A 20,056-nucleotide genomic window follows, 5' to 3' on the forward strand; every position below is an offset into this window, starting at 1 on the left:
GATAGGATGGCTTGGCTAACGAGAGGAAGCACAGTGCTGCTGGCTGACAAGTTTGGAAAGACTGTATTCCAATGCATAAACCTGTGAACACAAGGATCTGGTTACAACAACCTCGTGCAACTTACAGAAACGACTGTGTAAAAAGTGAAAGTGTTAATGTGCAGCGAGTGTGCAACCTACATATAGACTAACATGGGCATTTATATAATGTAAGTTTCTTTGCATTTTGCCTGCCCAATCAGACTCAATAGGAGACTATCTAATTGTATATTTGAGTAGGATACATTGTTGGATTATGTTTGTATGTTTTCTGATGACAGTACTTACACTGATTAACTCACCACTATAACACTGTTCTACATGTTTTGGTGCCATTATAGTTACAATTAAAAGTTTAATATATAAAGTAATATTGGTTGACTCCATTTGGTGCTACTTCATGTTGCCATTACTAAGGTAATGTCTCCATGAAGTGGGGGTATGTAAGGTAACAGGGGATAATATGGAACTCTTTCAAGTAATTTAAAATTTAAAGCACAGCAGCAGAGATAATATGCTGGGCAAAATAGACGGGAAAATACTTGTCTTGTGTTTTGATGGGCATTGTAGTTCCGTTGCATAGTGTTTTGGTTTTCTTTTAATTGCAACAAATTATATAAGTGTGGTGATAATTTGTAAAATTATATAATGTATTTAGATTTAAGTATTTAAATATTATAAAATATTGTAAACAAATTGTGGCCATGTTTAGCGATTATTTTGACTACTGTGGTGTCATGTGACCCGACTCAGGACTGTGGATATGAGCGGGAAAATCATGGTCTTTTGGTCGTTGGCCGTTGTGGTGGCGAGTTGGGAGCGGCAAAGTGCCACAAGTGCAAGCATGGACGCCAGTGTATGTGAAGGAACAAAGTGAAAGTGTGTGGGTGTGAGACAAACAGTGTACGAATTGCACCTATTATTATTTGTGAACTTAAAAATGCATGGCCACAATGTTAAAGTGTTTCTTTTGAATGAATAAGTTTCAGTCTGAACGTGTATAGTTCAATTCACTGCTCTTCGAAAGCCAGCCAATATCTGACTCAATAATGGGGGCGCACATGCAACCGTTTACTACCAACCCCCTTTGCAGATGAGCCACGTGAAAAATAGGTAGTAAACGAGCCCGAGTTCAGTTGCAACCTCCATTAAGCAACTTTATGGAGGTAGATTAAGAGGAAGTTCTTGAAACTGTCAAAGACTTGAAAAATTCATATCATACAGATGTTTTTCATATGTCAAACAACCTCCTGAAAGAAATAATACATTAACATACTGTATAGACTTGGGTCTTAAAGAGGATCTTTTTCCTGATTCCATCAAATTATACAAGATGACTCTAGTCCGTAAGGAGGGAAGCAAATCTGAACTTGTGAACTACAGGCCATATTCACTACTCCCAGTACTAGGCAAAGTCTTTCAAAGTATCATGTATAAACAAATGTATGAGTAGCTAGAACTGAACAGGATGTTAAGTACATAACAGTTTCGTTACAGGAATGAAAGATCATCTACACACTCTTTAGTCAGAGACATTTTATCAGCATCTGAGGACCATGCACATACATAGGTGACCTTCTGTTATCTGAGTAAGATCTTCAACTGTGTTAACCACCATGTTTTGCACTCCAAACTAGAATAATATAGAATTTGTGACAAAATTCTAAAACTAATGTAATCATACCTCAATAAAAGAAAGCCAATGGTAAGTTCGGGAGAACAGTTGGAGTGCCACAGGGATCAAAATTAGGACTTCTTCTATTTCTGGTGCAAATAAATGAATTACCAGTCAACACAAATGTAAAGATATATATGTACATAGATGATACCACTTTTCTGTCAGTAAATAAACCATGTATTTGAAGAATGAATCTGGTAAAAGGAAGTGCAGCATCCTGGTTCAGTGCAAATTAAATATAAATAAGATGCGGAATATGTAATTGTGTCTATCAAAGACTGCAAAAATGGATAAACAAAATGTAAAATTTTTAGGCAATACACTTGACAACAAACTAACATGGATCACTGATGTAGAATAAGTAACAGTTATGTTAGCAAGACTGACGTACTTGCTGAAGAGACTGACCTTTGAATATGTAAGGACAGCGTATTTTACCTCTTTTCAATCTATTTAAAATACAGATTAATACTCTAGGGAAAAAGGAAAAAAAAAAACGTTCTCGTTATTCAGAAAAAGGCAATTAGAGTAATGGAAAGAGCAGATATAATTCATTGAAAGCTTTTGTTCACTAAGTGTAAGATCTTTAACTGCAATTAATTTACATATTCTAGAAAGTGTTAATGACATATACATTGAACTATCAAATTTAAGTGTAAACAAATCAAAGACAGGATTATAATACAAGAACAAGTACTATGCTGCTCTTACCACAAAACAGACTAGCAAAAACAAACAAGTCATACCTACAGGGCAATAAAAATATGTAACGATCTGTGGAAACATATCACAGGCATGCCAAATCAAATCATTTAAGGAAAAACTGCATAGCTTCTTGCTAGATAACCAACCTTATTCTTTGGAAGAATTTTTATAAATGTCAAATACAACACTGTAAATAATATAAATATGTATGTTGTAATATCAATAACTAAAAGTCTATTGCATGTACAAATGCTAAATGGATCAAAGAGAGTCCGAATCTGAAACGAAACCTTCAACAACTACCATAGTGTTAAGAAACAGATGAAGTCTCTAAAATAGAATAAGGCCTCAGGATCCAGTTGAATACTTGTCATATTCTATAAAAGTTTGTGAATGAGTTAGGCCCTCTTAATCATAACATACCACAGATCACTTCAAATATAATGAAGTACCTTGAAGAGAATGACCTTCTCCATGATTTTTTTTCCAGATGATGTACTTATCTATAATGATGCACTATCTGCAAAAAGCTGTATAAATTTTCAGTAAGTTCTTGATAAAGTTCCAAAATAGTGCAATGAACAACAACCTGCTTTAATTATTTAGCAATGTGAACTTGTGATCATCATGTTGTTGTTGTGGTCTTCAGTCCTGAGACTGGTTTGATGCAGCTCTCCATGCTACTCTATCCTGTGCAAGCTTTTTCATCTCCCAGTACTTACTGCAACCTACATCCTTCTGAATCTGCTTAGTGTATTCATCTCTTGGTCTCCCCCTACGATTTTTACCCTCCACGCTGCCCTCCAACACTAAATTGGTGATCCCTTGATGCCTCAGAACATGTCCTACCAACCGATCCCTTCTTCTGGTCAAGTTGTGCCACAAACTTCTCTTCTCCCCAATTCTATTCAATACTTCCTCATTAGTTATGTGATCTACCCATCTAATCTTCAGCAGTCTTCTGTACCACCACATTTCGAAAGCTTCTATTCTCTTCTTGTCCAAACTATTTATCGTCCATGTTTCACTTCGATACATGGCTACACTCCATACGAATACTTTCAGAAATGACTTCCTGACACTTAAATCAATACTGGGTGTTAACAAATTTCTCTTCTTCAGCAACGCTTTCCTCGCCATTGCCAGCCTACATTTTATATCCTCTCTACTTCGACCATCATCAGTTATTTTGCTCCCCAAATAGCAAAACTCCTTTACTACTTTAAGTGCCTCATTTCCTAATCTAATTCCCTCAGTATCACCCGACTTAATTAGACTACATTCCATTATCCTTGTTTTGCTTTTGTTGATGTTCATCTTATATCCTCCTTTCAAGACACTGTCCATTCCATTCAACTGCTCTTCCAAGTCCTTTGCTGTCTCTGACAGAATTACAATGTCATCGGCGAACCTCAAAGTTTTTATTTCTTCTCCATGAATTTTAATACCCACTCCAAATTTTTCTTTTGTTTCCTTTACTGCTTGCTCAATATACAGATTGAACAACATTGGGGACAGGCTACAACCTTGTCTTACTCCCTTCCCAACCACTGCTTCCCTTTCATGTCCCTCGACTCTTATAACTGCCATCTGGTTTCTGTACAAATTGTAAATAGCCTTTTGCTCCCTGTATTTTACCCCTGCCACCTTTAGAATTTGAAAGAGAGTATTCCAGTCAACATTGTCAAAAGCTTTCTCTAAGTCTAAAAATGCTAGAAACGTAGGTTTGCCTTTCCTTAATCTTTCTTCTAAGATAAGTCGTAAGGTCAGTATTGCCTCACGTGTTCCAGTGTTTCTACGGAATCCAAACTGATCTTCCCCGAGGTTGGCTTCTACTAGTTTTTCCATTTGTCTGTAAAGAATTCGTGTTAGTATTTTGCAGCTGTGACTTATTAAGCTGATAGTTCGGTAATTTTCACATCTGTCAACACCTGCTTTCTTTGGGATTGGAATTATTATATTCTTCTTGAAGTCTGAGGGTATTTCGCCTGTTTCATACATCTTGCTCACCAGATGGTAGAGTTTTGTCAGGACTGGCTCTCCCACGGCCGTCAGTAGTTCCAATGGAATATTGTCTACTCCGGGGGCCTTGTTTCGACTCAGGTCTTTCAGTGCTCTGTCAAACTCTTCACGCAGTATCGTATCTCCCATTTAATCTTCATCTACATCCTCTTCCATTTCCATAATATTGTCCTCAAGTACATCACCCTTGTATAGACCCTCTATATACTCCTTCCACCTTTCTGCTTTCCCTTCTTTGCTTAGAACTGGGTTTCCATCTGAGCTCTTGATATTCATACAAGTCGTTCTCTTATCTCCAAAGGTCTCTTTAATTTTCCTGTAGGCGGTATCTATCTTACCCCTAGTGAGATAGGCCTCTACATCCTTACATTTGTCCTCTATCCATCCCTGCTTAGCCATTTTGCATTTCCTGTCGATATCATTTTTGAGACGTTTGTATTCCTTTTTGCCTGTTTCACTTACTGCATTTTTATATTTTCTCCTTTCATCAATTAAATTCAATATTTCTTCTGTTACCCAAGGATTTCTACTAGCCCTCGTCTGTTTACCTACTTGATCCTCTGCTGCCTTAACTACTTCATCCCTCAAAGCTACCCATTCTTCTTCTACTTTATTTATTTCCCCCATTCCTGTCAATTGCTCCCTTATGCTCTCCCTGAAACTCTGTACAACCTCTGGTTCTTTCAGTTTATCCAGGTCCCATCTCCTTAAATTCCCACCTTTTTTGCAGTTTCTTCAGTTTTAATCTACAGGTCATAACCAATAGATTGTGGTCAGAGTCCACATCTGCCCCTGGAAATGTCTTACAATTTAAAACCTGGTTCCTAAATCTCTGTCTTACCATTATATAATCTATCTGATACCTTTTAGTATCTCCAGGGTTCTTCCATGTATACAACCTTCTTTCATGATTCTTAAACCAAGTGTTAGTTATGATTATGTTGTGCTCTGTGCAAAATTCTACCAGGCGGCTTCCTCTTTCATTTCTGTCCCCCAATCCATATTCACCTACTATGTTTCCTTCTCTCCCTTTTCCTACACTCGAATTCCAGTCACCCATGACTATTAAATTTTCGTCTCCCTTCACAATCTGAATAATTTCTTTTATTTCATCATACATTTCTTCAATTTCTTCGTCATCTGCAGAGCTAGTTGGCATATAAACTCGTACTACTGTAGTAGGTGTGGGCTTCGTATCTATCTTGGCCACAATAATGCATTCACTATGCTGTTTGTAGTAGCTTACCCGCATTCCTATTTTCCTATTCATTATTAAACCTACTCCTGCATTACCCCTATTTGATTTTGTGTTTATAACCCTGTAGTCACCTGACCAGAAGTCTTGTTCCTCCTGCCACCGAACTTCACTAATTCCCACTATATCTAACTTCAACCTATCCATTTCCCTTTTTAAATTTTCTAATCTACCTGCCCGATTAAGGGATCTGACATTCCACGCTCCGATCCGTAGAACGCCAGTTTTCTTTCTCCTGATAACGACATCCTCTTGAGTAGTCCCCGCCCGGAGATCCGAATGGGGGACTATTTTACCTCCGGAATATTTTACCCAAGAGGACGCCATCATCATGTAATCATACAGTAAAGCTGCATGCCCTCGGGAAAAATTACGGCTGTAGTTTCCCCTTGCTCTCAGCCGTTCGCAGTACCAGCACAGCAAGGCCGTTTTGGTTATTGTTACAAGGCCAGATCAGTCAATCATCCAGACTGTTGCCCTTGCAACTACTGAAAAGGCTGCTGCCCCTCTTCAGGAACCACACGTTTGTCTGACCTCTCAACAGATACCCCTCCGTTGTGGTTGCACCTACGGTACGGCTATCTGTATCGCTGAGGCACGCAAGCCTCCCCACCAACGGCAAGGTCCATGGTTCATGGGTGGGGGGGGGGGGGGGGGGGTGATCATCATAAAATGTGTAAATGTTGTATTCTATGAGTATAGTATCAATGAGTTACAACTGGAATCAGTCAACTCATAGAAATATACCTACGTGCAGCAGTTTGTAGCTACATGAAATGCAATGACAGCACAGGGTCAATTGTAGGTAATGCAGGTGACCCATTTTATTGGTAGGACACTTTTAAGATACAGTCATTCTACAGAGGAGAATAATAGGTGTAAAACAAAGGATAGGCCTACAGACAGATAGATGATGAATGCGTTTGGCTGCCAAGAGAGCAATGTGTGAAGCCTCCAATGATGACCATAACAGAATACTGTCAAATGATCTTACACAAAACTCAGACATTTTGGTGGTATATACAGGCTGTTAGTGGCATCAACATTAGTGACCAGTCCAAGAATTGCCCCAATTTCTTCACTGTACCACTGAAAAGATGAGAGTAATATATATTAGTGTCAGTGGTGTTGAGAAACAGCTAAAATCATTAAAAGTGAACAAAGCTAAAGGGCAGAGTCTCTCAGATTGTATACATAATTTACTGTGAGGAAGCCCCTCCTCTAACTATAATCTATCACAGATCTCTAGAACAAAAAACTGTGCCCAGTTCTTGGAAAAAGGCACAGGTCACACCCATATACAAGAAGGGTAGTAGAAGTGATACACAAAATTACCCTCTAATATCCTTGGCATCAATTTCTTATAGAATCTTAGAACGTATTCTCAGCTCAAACATAATAAGGTATCTTAAACAGAATGACCTGCATCACCTCCTCCATGCCAACTAGCGTGAATTCCGTAAACATCAAACGTGTGAAACCAATTCGCACTTTTCAAGACGGGCAGCTAGATGCAGTATTCTTTGATTTCAGAAAAGCATTTAACTCAATACCACACTTACTATCGAAAGTACAGTCATATGGGGTATAAGTGAAATTTGTGGTTGGACTGAGGACTTTTTGGTAGGGAGGATGCAGCATCTTATCTCAGATGGAGAGTCATCGTCAGATCTAGAAGTAACATTGTATGTGCCCACGGTAGTGTGCTGGTACCATTGCTGCTCATGTTATATATTAATAACCTTGCAGACAATATTAATAGTAACATCAGATTTTTTGGAGATGATGCAGTTATCTACACTCCTGGAAATGGAAAAAAGCACACATTGACACCGGTGTGTCAGACCCACCATACTTGCTCCAGACACTGCGAGAGGGCTGTACAAGCAATGATCACACGCACGGCACAGCGGACACACCAGGAACCGCGGTGTTGGCCGTCGAATGGCGCTAGCTGCGCAGCATTTGTGCACCGCCGCCGTCAGTGTCAGCCAGTTTGCCGTGGCATACGGAGCTCCATCGCAGTCTTTAACACTGGTAGCATGCCGCGACAGCGTGGACGTGAACCATATGTGCAGTTGACGGACTTTGAGCGAGGGCATATAGTGGGCATGCGGGAGGCCAGGTGGACGTACCGCCGAATTGCTCAACACGTGGGGCGTGAGGTCTCCACAGTACATCGATGTTGTCGCCAGTGGTCGGCGGAAGGTGCACGTGCCCGTCGACCTGGGACCGGACCGCAGCGACGCACGGATGCACGCCAAGACCGTAGGATCCTACGCAGTGCCGTAGGGGACCGCACCGCCACTTCCCAGCAAATTAGGGACACTGTTGCTCCTGGGGTGTCGGCGAGGACCATTCGCAACCGTCTCCATGAAGCTGGGCTACGGTCCCGCACACCGTTAGGCCGTCTTCCGCTCACGCCCCAACATCGTGCAGCCCGCCTCCAGTGGTGTCGCGACAGGCGTGAATGGAGGGACGAATGGAGACGTGTCGTCTTCAGCGATGAGAGTCGCTTCTGCCTTGGTGCCAATGATGGTCGTATGCGTGTTTGGCGCCGTGCAGGTGAGCGCCACAATCAGGACTGCATACGACCGAGGCACACAGGGCCAACACCCGGCATCATGGTGTGGGGAGCGATTTCCTACGCTGGCCGTACACCACTGGTGATCGTCGAGGGGACACTGAATAGTGCACGGTACATCCAAACCGTCATCGAACCCATCGTTCTACCATTCCTAGACCGGCAAGGGAACTTGCTGTTCCAACAGGACAATGCACGTCCGCATGTATCCCGTGCCACCCAACGTGCTCTAGAAGGTGTAAGACAACTACCCTGGCCAGCAAGATCTCCGGATCTGTCCCCCATTGAGCATGTTTGGGACTGGATGAAGCGTCGTCTCAGGCGGTCTGCACGTCCAGCACGAACGCTGGTCCAACTGAGGCGCCAGGTGGAAATGGCATGGCAAGGCGTTCCACAGGACTACATCCAGCATCTCTACGATCGTCTCCATGGGAGAATAGCAGCCTGCATTGCTGCGAAAGGTGGATATACACTGTACTAGTGCCGACATTGTGCATGCTCTGTTGCCTGTGTCTATGTGCCTGTGGTTCTGTCAGTGTGATCATGTGATGTATCTGACCCCAGGAATGTGTCAATAAAGTTTCCCCTTCCTGGGACAATGAATTCACGGTGTTCTTATTTCAATTTCCAGGAGTGTATAATGAAATACTGTCTGAAAGAAGCTGCAGAAATATTCAGTCAGATATTGATAAGATTTCAAAGTGGTGCAAAGATTGGCAACTTGCTTTAAATGTTCAAATATGTAAAATTGTGGGGTCACTGTTGGAATCAGTCAAGTCATACAACACCTGGATTTAACACTTTGTTGGGATATGAAATGGTATGATCACATAGGCTCAGTCAAGGGTAAGGGAGATGAGATGGTAGACTTTGGTTTATTGGTAAAACACTGGGGATGTCCAATCAGTCTATGAAGGAGATTGCTTGCAAATCACTTGTGCAACCAATTCTGGAATACTGCTCAAGTGTGTGGGACCTGTACCAAATAGTATTAACAGGGGATATTGAACATTTACAGAGAAGGGTTGCGCAAATGGTCATAGGTGTGTTTAATTTGTGGGAGATTGTCACAGAGATATGAGGGAACTGAACTGGCAGACTCTTGAAGGCAGACATAAACTACCCTGAGAAAGTCAATTAACAAAGTTTCAAGAATCAGCTTTAAATGATGACACTAGGAATATACTGCAACCCACTATGTATTGCTCACAAAGGTATCAAGAGGACGAGATTAGAATAATTACTATACACACAGATGCATTGAAACAATCATTCTTCCCATGCTACACACATGAATGGAATGGGAAGAAACCCGCAACACTGGTACAATGGGCATACCCTCTGACAGGCACTTTGCAGTGATTTGCAGAGTACGGATAAAGATGCAGATGTTGGAGACTGCTTATGAATCACTTTTGCATACCATATTAAAATATTGCTCAAGTACTTGTGACCTATACCAAAGAGAACTAACAGGGGATGATGAGAATATGCAAAGAGTGACAGCACCAATAGTTACACGTTTAATTGATCCAAGGGAGAGTGTCATGAAAATGTTGAAAAACCTGAAATGGTAGATGCTTGAACTATATCACAAAATCCTACTTAGAAAACTACAAGGATCAGTATTAAGTGAGTAATCTATCACTATATAACTGTCTTCTATGTATCATACCCATAGGGGCTGTGAAGATATGATTAGACTATTTACTCTTCCCACAGAGGAGTTTAAGCAATCATTCTTCCCACACTCCATGTGTGACTGGAATGAGAGGAAACCCTAATTTCTGGTAAAATGTGATGTGTCCTCTGCCATGCACTTTATAATTGTTTTCAGAGTATGTATGTAATGTGGATTTTATTGCAGTATATTACACTGATCACTCATGCTATGTTACAAGGTTCCATTTGTAATAGAAACGAAAAAAAAGTTAAATATAAAATTAAAATTTGCAAAGCTAAACCTCAACCTTTCCTCATAGCAGACTTCTTTCATTTTGCATATGAGTTCCTAACAACAATTTTGAGTCTTTCTGTAAAGTAGAACTCATTTACATACAACACTATTGCTTTATAATAAATCAGCACTCTGTGTCCCAAGAATGTACAGTCCATATACAATGATCAGATGGAATGTTACGACCACCATCCTACTGCTGATGTAAACTTGTCCAAGTGATAGCAGCGTCAGCTGGCAAGGAACAACTGCTAGTCAGACACAGGCATGGTGCATCCAGTATCAGTAAGAATGTTGTCCATGTGCAGAATGATGTTTGGCAGAGGACTCAACTGGATGAACACAAACGGCTGATAACTGAAGCTAAAATCACTGTCCTCTCTGGAAAGCCAGCTTAAGATTACTTACGTCTAGAGATTAGCTGTGACCTTTAATAAATTTTGAACATTTCATAATTAGAAGCAACTATATTTAATTATCAGTATTTTACAGAACAGTAATTTTGATATCAAAATAGATGCCATGCTTAACCACACTGCATGCTTGCATCACTGACTCTTTTTTCCAGAGTTAAGCTTGTACAGGATCTATAAAATAATATAGTCTCAAGGTAATGACAGTGGCACGTAAAGTGCCCTCCGCCACACACCGTTGGGTGGCTTGCGGAGTATCAATGTAGATGTAGATACTTACATCACACCCTGAAAATGGCTATCACTACACACTTCACTAACGGAAAATCATGTGACACACTCAAACAATGGAAAATTAGAGGTGAACTAACAAAATGAAACAGATTACTACTCGACACAAAGAGGAGAAGTTGAGTGTCAGATAGGCATATTGAAGAGTACATTCAAAACATAGACTAAGCTATTGGACAGAGTCCTCCTTCACATATAGAATAAAACACACACACACACACACACACACACACACACGAGACCACTATCACCTCTGGGCACTAAGGTGTCACTCGCTTGAAGTGTACAGACCTTGAGACGTATGTTGGAGGAACCGGTGCCCAAATCGGCAATAATCAGTTTATAGTCTCCATCACCATTAATATCAGCCATAGTAATACAATGACTGAATGTATAAATTCCAGCATGAGCATCAGTGAAGGCATCAAGCCATGGTGTATTAAGTGCCCTGTAAATGTAATTTCTCAATGTAAAACATACCACATGCATATTTCGTTTCAGTCGATTCAGTGTGCATAATTTTACAGCCAGCCAAATACCAGTACATGTGTTTATGCCCAACTAGTCATCAATTGTAAATTGTGGAACTTGATTGTTATAGCTTAATGGTTGATATAATTCAATAAAAGGTAAACATGAGAACTTATTTTTAACACAAAAAGGAAATGCGTGTCCCATGTACCACAGATTGGTGACTACTTTACTGGCCAACTGAATCCTGTGCCAAACTAGAGAATTTAAAAATATACAAGAAAGTATTTCCACCAGTATGCAAGTTTTCAAGAAGAAATATTTTAAACTATGTCATGCACTTGCTAACAGATTTGTAAAAAAAGGACTTGAGAGACACTGTATGCAGAAAACGATTATTATTGCCCACCTATGATTTGTTCACCATAATAACATTCCCAGCATGGATTTGAGGGCAAAGTGTGAGTGAGACACATGTTTATTGATGTTATCTTTGTGGTACTGACTCAGGAGGAGAAGAACTACTCCTGTTTCCACAACAGCTTAACTTAATTCATATTCACAAAGTCAGTCCTGTCCCACCAAAGAATCTCTCAACACATATACCAACAACTTCTCACTGTCTTTATTCTGCTGCAAATAGCCCACAGATTATGTCCACAAACAAATCTGTTGAGGCACTACACTCAGCTCATCCTCTGACTTGAAAAAGCTCAACAGCACCCTTCTTGTCACACGGTGCCACTCAAGCCGGGAATGCCTCAATATTACTTGGCCAAGGCTATGAATTTCTCAAGTGTAGTCCTAAAATGAGATACTCCATGACCATCATCCTCACACTACCCACTGTTGTCTAATATCTCCCTTTTATCTTCTGTAACATTCTTGTCTAACCATATGTCATCACTATAAACTAACAGTTTAATGTCACTATGAGTCTTTTTAAATGTTGCTGATGGACTTAAACTTAAACAACTATGGAACAGAATATAGAAAAGTTTTAAAATTCTGAAACTTCATATTCCATGCAAAAAGTTTTAATTTTTACTAAAACAAGCCTCGGTTGTTACTGTTTATAGAAAATTATTTTCATCTCATTGCATAAATGTCAACACAGTTGCTAAAAAATAAGAAGTTTTTACTTCTCAATGGCATAAAGAGTTGTTATTACAAACAATTAAAATTACTGACCTGTATCAGTACAAGTAGTAGAGACTGATGGGTGTTTATGGGATGAGACTCAGGGATGTACATTAAGTATTAATTATAATGTTTATACTATACAGATCTTCATTTTACCAGTTCTGTATATAGAAAGCTGATTGCGGTCTGTCAAAAATTTTTTTCAAAGACATTACTTTAATCATATACCAGTAACTGTGATCTTTTAAGTGTAAACAAACTATGCCAAAGCATAAGTTACCTATCATTAATAAGACCTAGTTACTGTATTGATCTACCTTATTTTACAAAGTCAGTTTATGTTACACAAATACAACTCTAGTATAAGCTAATGTAGTCGGCCTGTATTTTGATTTCTCCCATAATGTAGCCTTGCACATTCTCCCTTATGATAGGAGCTGGTAGCAGAACGTTTAGTGAGGCTGAATGAAAATTAGCAGAAGTAATGGTAGGTAAGGAAACATTATCAACACGACTGACTGCAAACTGTATTACGACATGGTACACTTTTGATAAGCCATTGTATTAAGTATGTTTCGACGCATTACTAAATTGAACAAAATATGATAGCATATTAGACTGAACAACATCAAACTTTGAAAATAGGTGTAAGTGTTGCGTGAGATATCTGTTTAAAATGTGATGATTCTTCCTCATGTCTTTCTAATTTAAAGTATTGTTAACTGGAAGATTATAATACCCAGTTTTCCTCATCACCTTTGTGTGGCTCATTACATGAGCAGAAAGTGAGCAAAAGTTCACCCTCTGAGTGACGAATTTTATGTACTGGTACTACTTTAAGAGAAGCTAACATCAGAAATTAGTGTTACAGAGTAAACTAGAATTAGAATCACTTAGGTACAACATAAGATAATATTATGTTATAAAACTGCATTTTTTTAAATCTCTGGAACTGTACGTCATAATGTATTGTAAATCAGTGTGCATTAATGTTCTGCCTGAAACGCTTTTCCAGTTAATTTCTTTCAACGTCAAAAGTATACCTCCACCAACAAAATCTTAGATAAGGTATATAAATGTCCGGCACACATAGAATGCAGCCTGTGCGCGTAAGTAATTGAACACTCGTTAATTGCTGTGGTGTATAGCGACTTGTTGGGATGCATCATGTAACATGAAAACGGATATAATGCTATACAAACCTTATTCCAGTCATCTTCATACACATGTACCACACATCAAACTGTTTGAACTGCAGCACACTTCGCTCGCTATGAAGACGAGCAAACGCCTCCAGTTCCGGAATCCATAGCAACCGCGTCGGACAACAAACGACTTCACCGTTGTCATGGCAACGCAAGTTGCTACGGCCCCACACACGAGCGACGGATCACGGCGATCCGTCGCATGGGGAACCACTGGCTTTGCAGATCGCACATGTGTGAGCAAATCCCAGCGATCTGTCGCTGATCGCATGTAAATCCCAGGCACTCTGATGCATCGCATGCGATTCGTGTTTATAATATCGCTGCCTGGTTGGTTGGCAGCGATCTATTTGCTTATTAACAACAGTGTTCTCTAACTGACAATCGGCGATACTTCGACATCATAGTGCTGATTACATCAGTTTGTTTTTTGTCGTCTTGCTTTATGGTTTAAGTATCACTATGGCCACTTGGAATACAGATTTTGCACTTGAGTTTCTCGAATTATTCGGTGAGCAGGAACCGCTGTGGAAAGTGAAATCAAAGGATTATCATGATAAATTAAAAAGAGAGAAATGTTTCGAGCAGCTGCTCGTAAAAGTTAAGGAAGTGGTCCCTCCAGCAACAAAGGCCAAGTTAAAAAAATTCACAACTTGAGAACTGCTTTTAGGAAACAGTACAGGAAAGTGGGAAATTCTTTAGTGTCAGTGAGTACAACAGAACAAATATATACACAGCTGTGGTGTTTCAGTAACCATTTGTTTTTAATGGACAATGCTGAGCCTCATTCCTTGTTAACAGTCAGTTCGTTAAGTGAGATGAAGAAATTACGAACTGTCTGTTTCTAAAGGACGATGCTGAGCCTTATTCGTTGACACTTTAACAGCCAGTTTGACAAGGAAATGACGAAGCAACTAGCGTTTGTCATGGTCACTGCATAGTTGTAACATTAGTTAAAATATAGGAATGAAGAGAGTGATTTAGAGATAATATTATTTATTTTTATACTTAATGACAGCTTTTACAAGTACTGCAGTACAAAATATAACAAATGAAAAGAGAACATCTATAGGTACGGTCATCACGTAGGCCTAAGTTTGTGAACGCTAAACTGTTTCACGAAGGCACGCTGCCGGCATCATTGAAGTATTGCACATAAACTTGTGGAACTCGCTGAGTAGAAGCTTTGGACATAGCTCGAATTCTTTGCAGCCCCAGTAAGTCGCAATGACATCCTGTTCCAATCACTTCTCTGTCGTAATTTTTCCTATCAAAGAAGTCCGAAGGCGAGTACGTGTCTGTACCGTTTCTGCGTCAGAAATTGTGAAGCGTACAAGCCATTACAATTAAAAATATGTTGTTCAGAATCAAAGCGAATGTTTAACACTTAGTATCTTGTAGTTAGTCTTCCTAATACCTTTTCCACAATCCATCTGGCACGTGACACTAGATGAGTATAAATCCTACGTTCTTTGTTCAGTTGATTTTTGTTGAATGGTTTCATGAAGTTTTTACGCAATGGAAAAGCCTCATCTCTGGCAAATACGTAAGATAGTATGTATTCATTCACTTCATATGGTGGAGGTAGTTTCAAATTGCCATTCGCAAGTTTCTTTTAGAAATCTGTATTCTTCATTTGCCCCCGTCGCGGATACACGTCCATTTGTGGTATAGTGAAAGTAAATTGGTTCATAATTAGCAACGGCAAAAAGCACTTGACTGTGAAACTATGTGTAGTCCTAGCATCACGTGGTGGAATAACTTGACTTGTTTGTCCACACCTCGTGGTTGTTCGGTAGCGTTCTCGCTTCCCGCGCCCGGGTTCCCGGGTTCGATTCCCGGCGGGGTCAGGGATTTTCTCTGCCTCGTGGTGACTGGGTGTTGTGTGATGTCCTGTAGGTTAGTTAGGTTTAAGTGGTTCTAAGTTATAGGGGACTGATGACCATAGATGTTAAGTCCCATAGTGCTCAGAGCCATTTGAACTATTTTGAACTTGACGTGTTTACCGTCAACTCCCCCAGACAGGTAGGTAAACGCCATCTGATTTCAAACGCCTTCGCGACTCTTCCCAATCTTTATCTGTCGATGGAAAGTGCGAAAATAGAACATATTTCCGTTGATACATGTTTCAGGAAATACCGCCAGATGATAGCGGCGCTCAGTCACGGATCCAGGATTTTGGTTTGGAAGGGACTTAACCCAGCTGATAGTAGCCTTTGTCGAGGTAAACAATAAAACACTAAAAACGCACACAACATTATATTTTGTTCATTTAACGTACAGCGAATGTCTACGAATAACTTCTCGCAAATTCTTCAATGATTTCGGCAGGTTGTAGGCTGCCGGATATACATATCTCGGCGATTATAAATGCAAACCAAACCGTTCAATCCGTCTTCCGTCATTGTGCGAAGGTACGATTTTATTAGTTGCATCGAAGAGAAGCTGTGCTCCAGACTACATTTGTAATTTTTGTATTTGGGAATAACTCATTTGTCTCCTGACGCGCCTCTGCAGCTGTTTCGGGGGGGGGGGGGGGGGAGGGAGGGAGGGAAGTTCTCTGTCTCTCCAAGGCTCCTTCCAAAGAGGTATTTATCCTAACAATGAGAGAGGAGGAAGCAAGTCACTTCTGTAAACACGCTGCCACTACAGAGTTCAGATTTTCTGTTTTTACGGTTCACATAGTATGAGGGTGAACAGTTCCAGAACTGCAGAGTGCTCTGTTCTTGAAAAGCGACTTCTTAAGTGTCCCAATTCAAAATCCATGAAAGAAGGAATACATTCAATCTGAAACAAAACACATGACACTATTCTCGAGGTCGAACGGACATAATAGAAAAGGAAGAGATGCTGCATCAAGCAAAATGCGTGTGTATGTATTAAAGGTTTATTTTACCTTTAGTATTCCGTGCTTCAATTTCTGAGCGATGAATTGAACGTTTGGCAGTTCTTGGTGCCTGCTCTGGCATGTACCAACTTTCTACAACACGGCACCCCTCTTCGAAAATTTCTTGATGTTTTGTTTCTCAGTGCCTTTAGAGTGTTCTTTCTATACTGTCTACAATCTCATAGCAAAGGTTAAGATCTAATGCAAAACCCTGAAGTTGCCGTGAAAGCGAAACAGTACTTCCAAATACATCGGCGGTCACCGTCAAAGGAAATACAAAGTCGAATTGTTGAATAGACGTCTGAAGACTTGCACTTTCTGACGACGAAGTTCCGTCCAGTTCTTCAAGGAACTTAACGATAGGCGAAGAGCCCCTTGAATTGAAGGGCTTTCAAGCCAGCGTGTATCACTAACACTTCGTATCTCTTTTTGCCTCTGCGTTTTTTTCGTGTATAGCTCGCTTGGTAAGTTCCAGTCCTTTTCCTGACTCACGCACAAAACTGGTAACACCACTTATAACTCCCATCATATTGCGAATACTAGCAAGCTGCAGACCTCCACGATAGCTACGTTTAGTTAATGTGCTTGCACAATGCGTAGAAGTCGCTAGCGCATGGAGCTGTTTTATTCGAAATTTTACTCCACTAAACTTTCCAGACATGCTGGTATCTCTGCCATAACCTTGACGTCTCAAATTATCAACTTGCAGGACGACGTGACTCAGTTTTTAAACGACCCGATCACTTAATACAGCACCAGTCAAGTCAGTTGCAGATAGAAACCATAGAACTTTTCTTTTGTATATCGATGTACCTGATACGTATAAGGAATTGTTCTGCACTACTGACAACGGTTGTGTTGTTGCCAAGGACAGTATAATATTTTGCTTCCTTGACTTTATAGAGCATCTTTTTTATCACGACAGAATGGCAACAATCAGTCAGCTGATTCTGAGTTGTTTTGCTCAGATATGTAGCATTTTTCGCTCCAAATGTTTTTGGAGAAAGGAACCAGGTGCCAATGCGAAATTTTAAAACCGAGATTTTCCTTGGCCGATTTCCTCACTCAACGTACCATCATCAGAATGACCTCTTAACGGTATGTTTTCTCGCATATAGGAATCAGCCACTTCTATTTGATTAAATCGTTTCCGTTTCTCAGTTTAGATAAAAATATTGACACCCTTTTCAGGTTTTCCTTGTGAACTTTTGAAATATGTACTTTTGAACACCACCATTTTGTGGTCACCGGTAACGGAATGGTTTCTCAAGGTTTCTAGTCCATTTTTATATTTGCAAAGTGGACGGGTGACTACAGATCCTTGAACCACAGAATGCGTGCCCCCACTACCTGGAACAGAAAGTAGAACGGCAAACAATATACACCATTCTGTTGTCGGCTATAGACTAGTCTAAATTATTCCTTTAGCCAATCAGATAGGTGTGGGATCCTTCCCACTCGTGTCTTATAGAGTGCCTAAATGATGCTGCTTTCTCGAGTAGCTAAACAATTCAAGCAAATCACATTAATGGTTTTTATAACAATAAAGTAGATTGACAATACTTAACTTTGATTACAACGAGCTGTCGCAAGCGGTGGGGGAAATGCAAATCACCAGTGTCCTTCGCTATATACAATGTCCAATAGAAGTTAAGTGCCTATGGAGCACTAATAACGGTTCTGCTAGTGCCTCTGCTACAGCTCGTCTTCTACAGTCTGTCTTCTACTGTCCGGCCGAAGCTGGCAGGAGCGACGCTTATATTCTTATTCTCTTCGGCTAGAGGCCGCTCCTAGTCAGCGTACTACTGGCTGAAGTCTCACAGTCTTCTCTGCTCGCTTTCTTCATCTTCGTGCCGGCGCTTCTCGTTACGCCGGAACAATAGGGATCTTCTTTTTTGTCCACCGTCTTTTTGTATGGATATTCATATTTACGAGATGGTTCCGAAGACTCTGACAGATGTTAATACTTTTTCTCGTCACTGAGTACTTTTCCTATTACACAAGAAATATCAAACCAATTTTCAGCGCAAGTAATGTACGTACTGCCGGCCGGTGTGGCCGTGCGGTTCTAGGTGCTTCAGTCTGGAACCGCGTGACCGCTGCGGTTGCAGGTTCGAACCCTGCCTCGGGCATGGATGTGTGTGATGTCCTTAGGTTAGTTAGGTTTAAGTAGTTCTAGGTTCTAGGGGACTGATGAGCATAGATGTTAAGTCCCATAGTGCTCATAGCCATTTTGAGCCAATGTACGTACTAGCCACTTCCACAAACACTGGTACGGGCTCTGTAACAACAGGAAACAAAACCTACAACTTGTACACAAAATACAGAATCATACATAATCAAAACAACTCAACAACAACTAAATAAACTGTTCGGAACTACTCTACAGGGTTATTTAAAAACGACCAATAATCCTTTAAGGCAGGGCTGATCACGGCGTGCCAAACGGCACGCGTGCATGGTGTGCGGGCCACGGTCGGTCCAAGGTTCAGTCTGTTTTAGCTTTGTTCATTCGTTGCCGGAAGTACCCGCTACAACGCGACTATCATTTAGTATTGCGGTGCGACATTTTGCGGCTGGCACGACTCTCTTCTGTTTGGCAGAATCGTGGTGTCAACGCTGTCTACTCTTCGCTGTTTCTTGGCGGTGTGACAGACGTTCATAGGTCCAGTGGCCGTTTGCACAAAAAGAGGCAGTCTAGCGGCGAGAATTTTCAGTATCTATAATGCAGTTGCATAATCGAAGTGCCGGCCGGAGTGGCCGAGCGGTTCTAGGCGCTTCAGTCTGGAACCGCGCGACCGCTAGGGTCGCAGGTCCGAATCCTGCCTCGGACATGGATGTGTGTGATGTCCTTAGGTTAGTTAGGTTTAAGTAGTTCTAAGTTCTAGGGGACTGATGACCTCAGATGTTAAGTCCCATAGTGCTGAGAGCCATTTGAACCATAATCGAAGTGTACTGCATATTGGCTACGAAACGATATTACAACACCATGCAGAAAGAATTAATAGGCTTATTCCATAATAAAATAACAAAAATTTACAATGATGGAGAGATGGGTTTCACTGTTCTGTACTTCAAGAAGCAATTTTTGGGCTAAATTTGCAGGAATGGTGCACGTGAAAAAACTGAAATGGAGTTCTGAAGTCACAGTCATTATTCCATTGTGTGTTGTAACAATTTTCGATGAAATTGAACGAGTATGGAGACTATGTACTACTGCGAAGTACGTTCATTACGTCATGGGACATGTTTGGAACGCTTTATCTATGTAAAGCTCGCTATTGTTGAATTTATGAAGGAAAAAGAGTGCATGAACTAAAATTGGAACATGTGGAATGGATTCCAGACCTCGAATTTAACTGCACTTGATTGTACACCACCCATAGAATGCGATTGAAAGGTGAAC

General features: G+C 40.6%; 1 protein-coding gene across 1 annotated transcript in view; it reads right to left on the reverse strand.

Annotated features, from left to right (window-relative positions):
• LOC124606919 (Bardet-Biedl syndrome 1 protein homolog) overlaps positions 1-13,861 on the reverse strand; it is a 146,276-nt gene extending 132,415 nt beyond the window's left edge. Inside the window, exons 1-2 of the mRNA XM_047139028.1 lie at positions 13,761-13,861; positions 11,236-11,392 (exon numbers count right to left, since the gene is read on the reverse strand). Coding sequence (XP_046994984.1) covers positions 11,236-11,392; positions 13,761-13,786 — 183 coding nt within the window. The 5' untranslated portion in view covers positions 13,787-13,861. The remainder of the gene's footprint in view (positions 1-11,235; positions 11,393-13,760) is intronic.
• Positions 13,862-20,056: the final 6,195 nt, after the last annotated feature.

The sequence above is a fragment of the Schistocerca americana genome, chromosome 3, assembly GCF_021461395.2.
Source record: "Schistocerca americana isolate TAMUIC-IGC-003095 chromosome 3, iqSchAmer2.1, whole genome shotgun sequence".
Taxonomy (NCBI): Eukaryota; Metazoa; Arthropoda; class Insecta; order Orthoptera; family Acrididae; genus Schistocerca; species Schistocerca americana.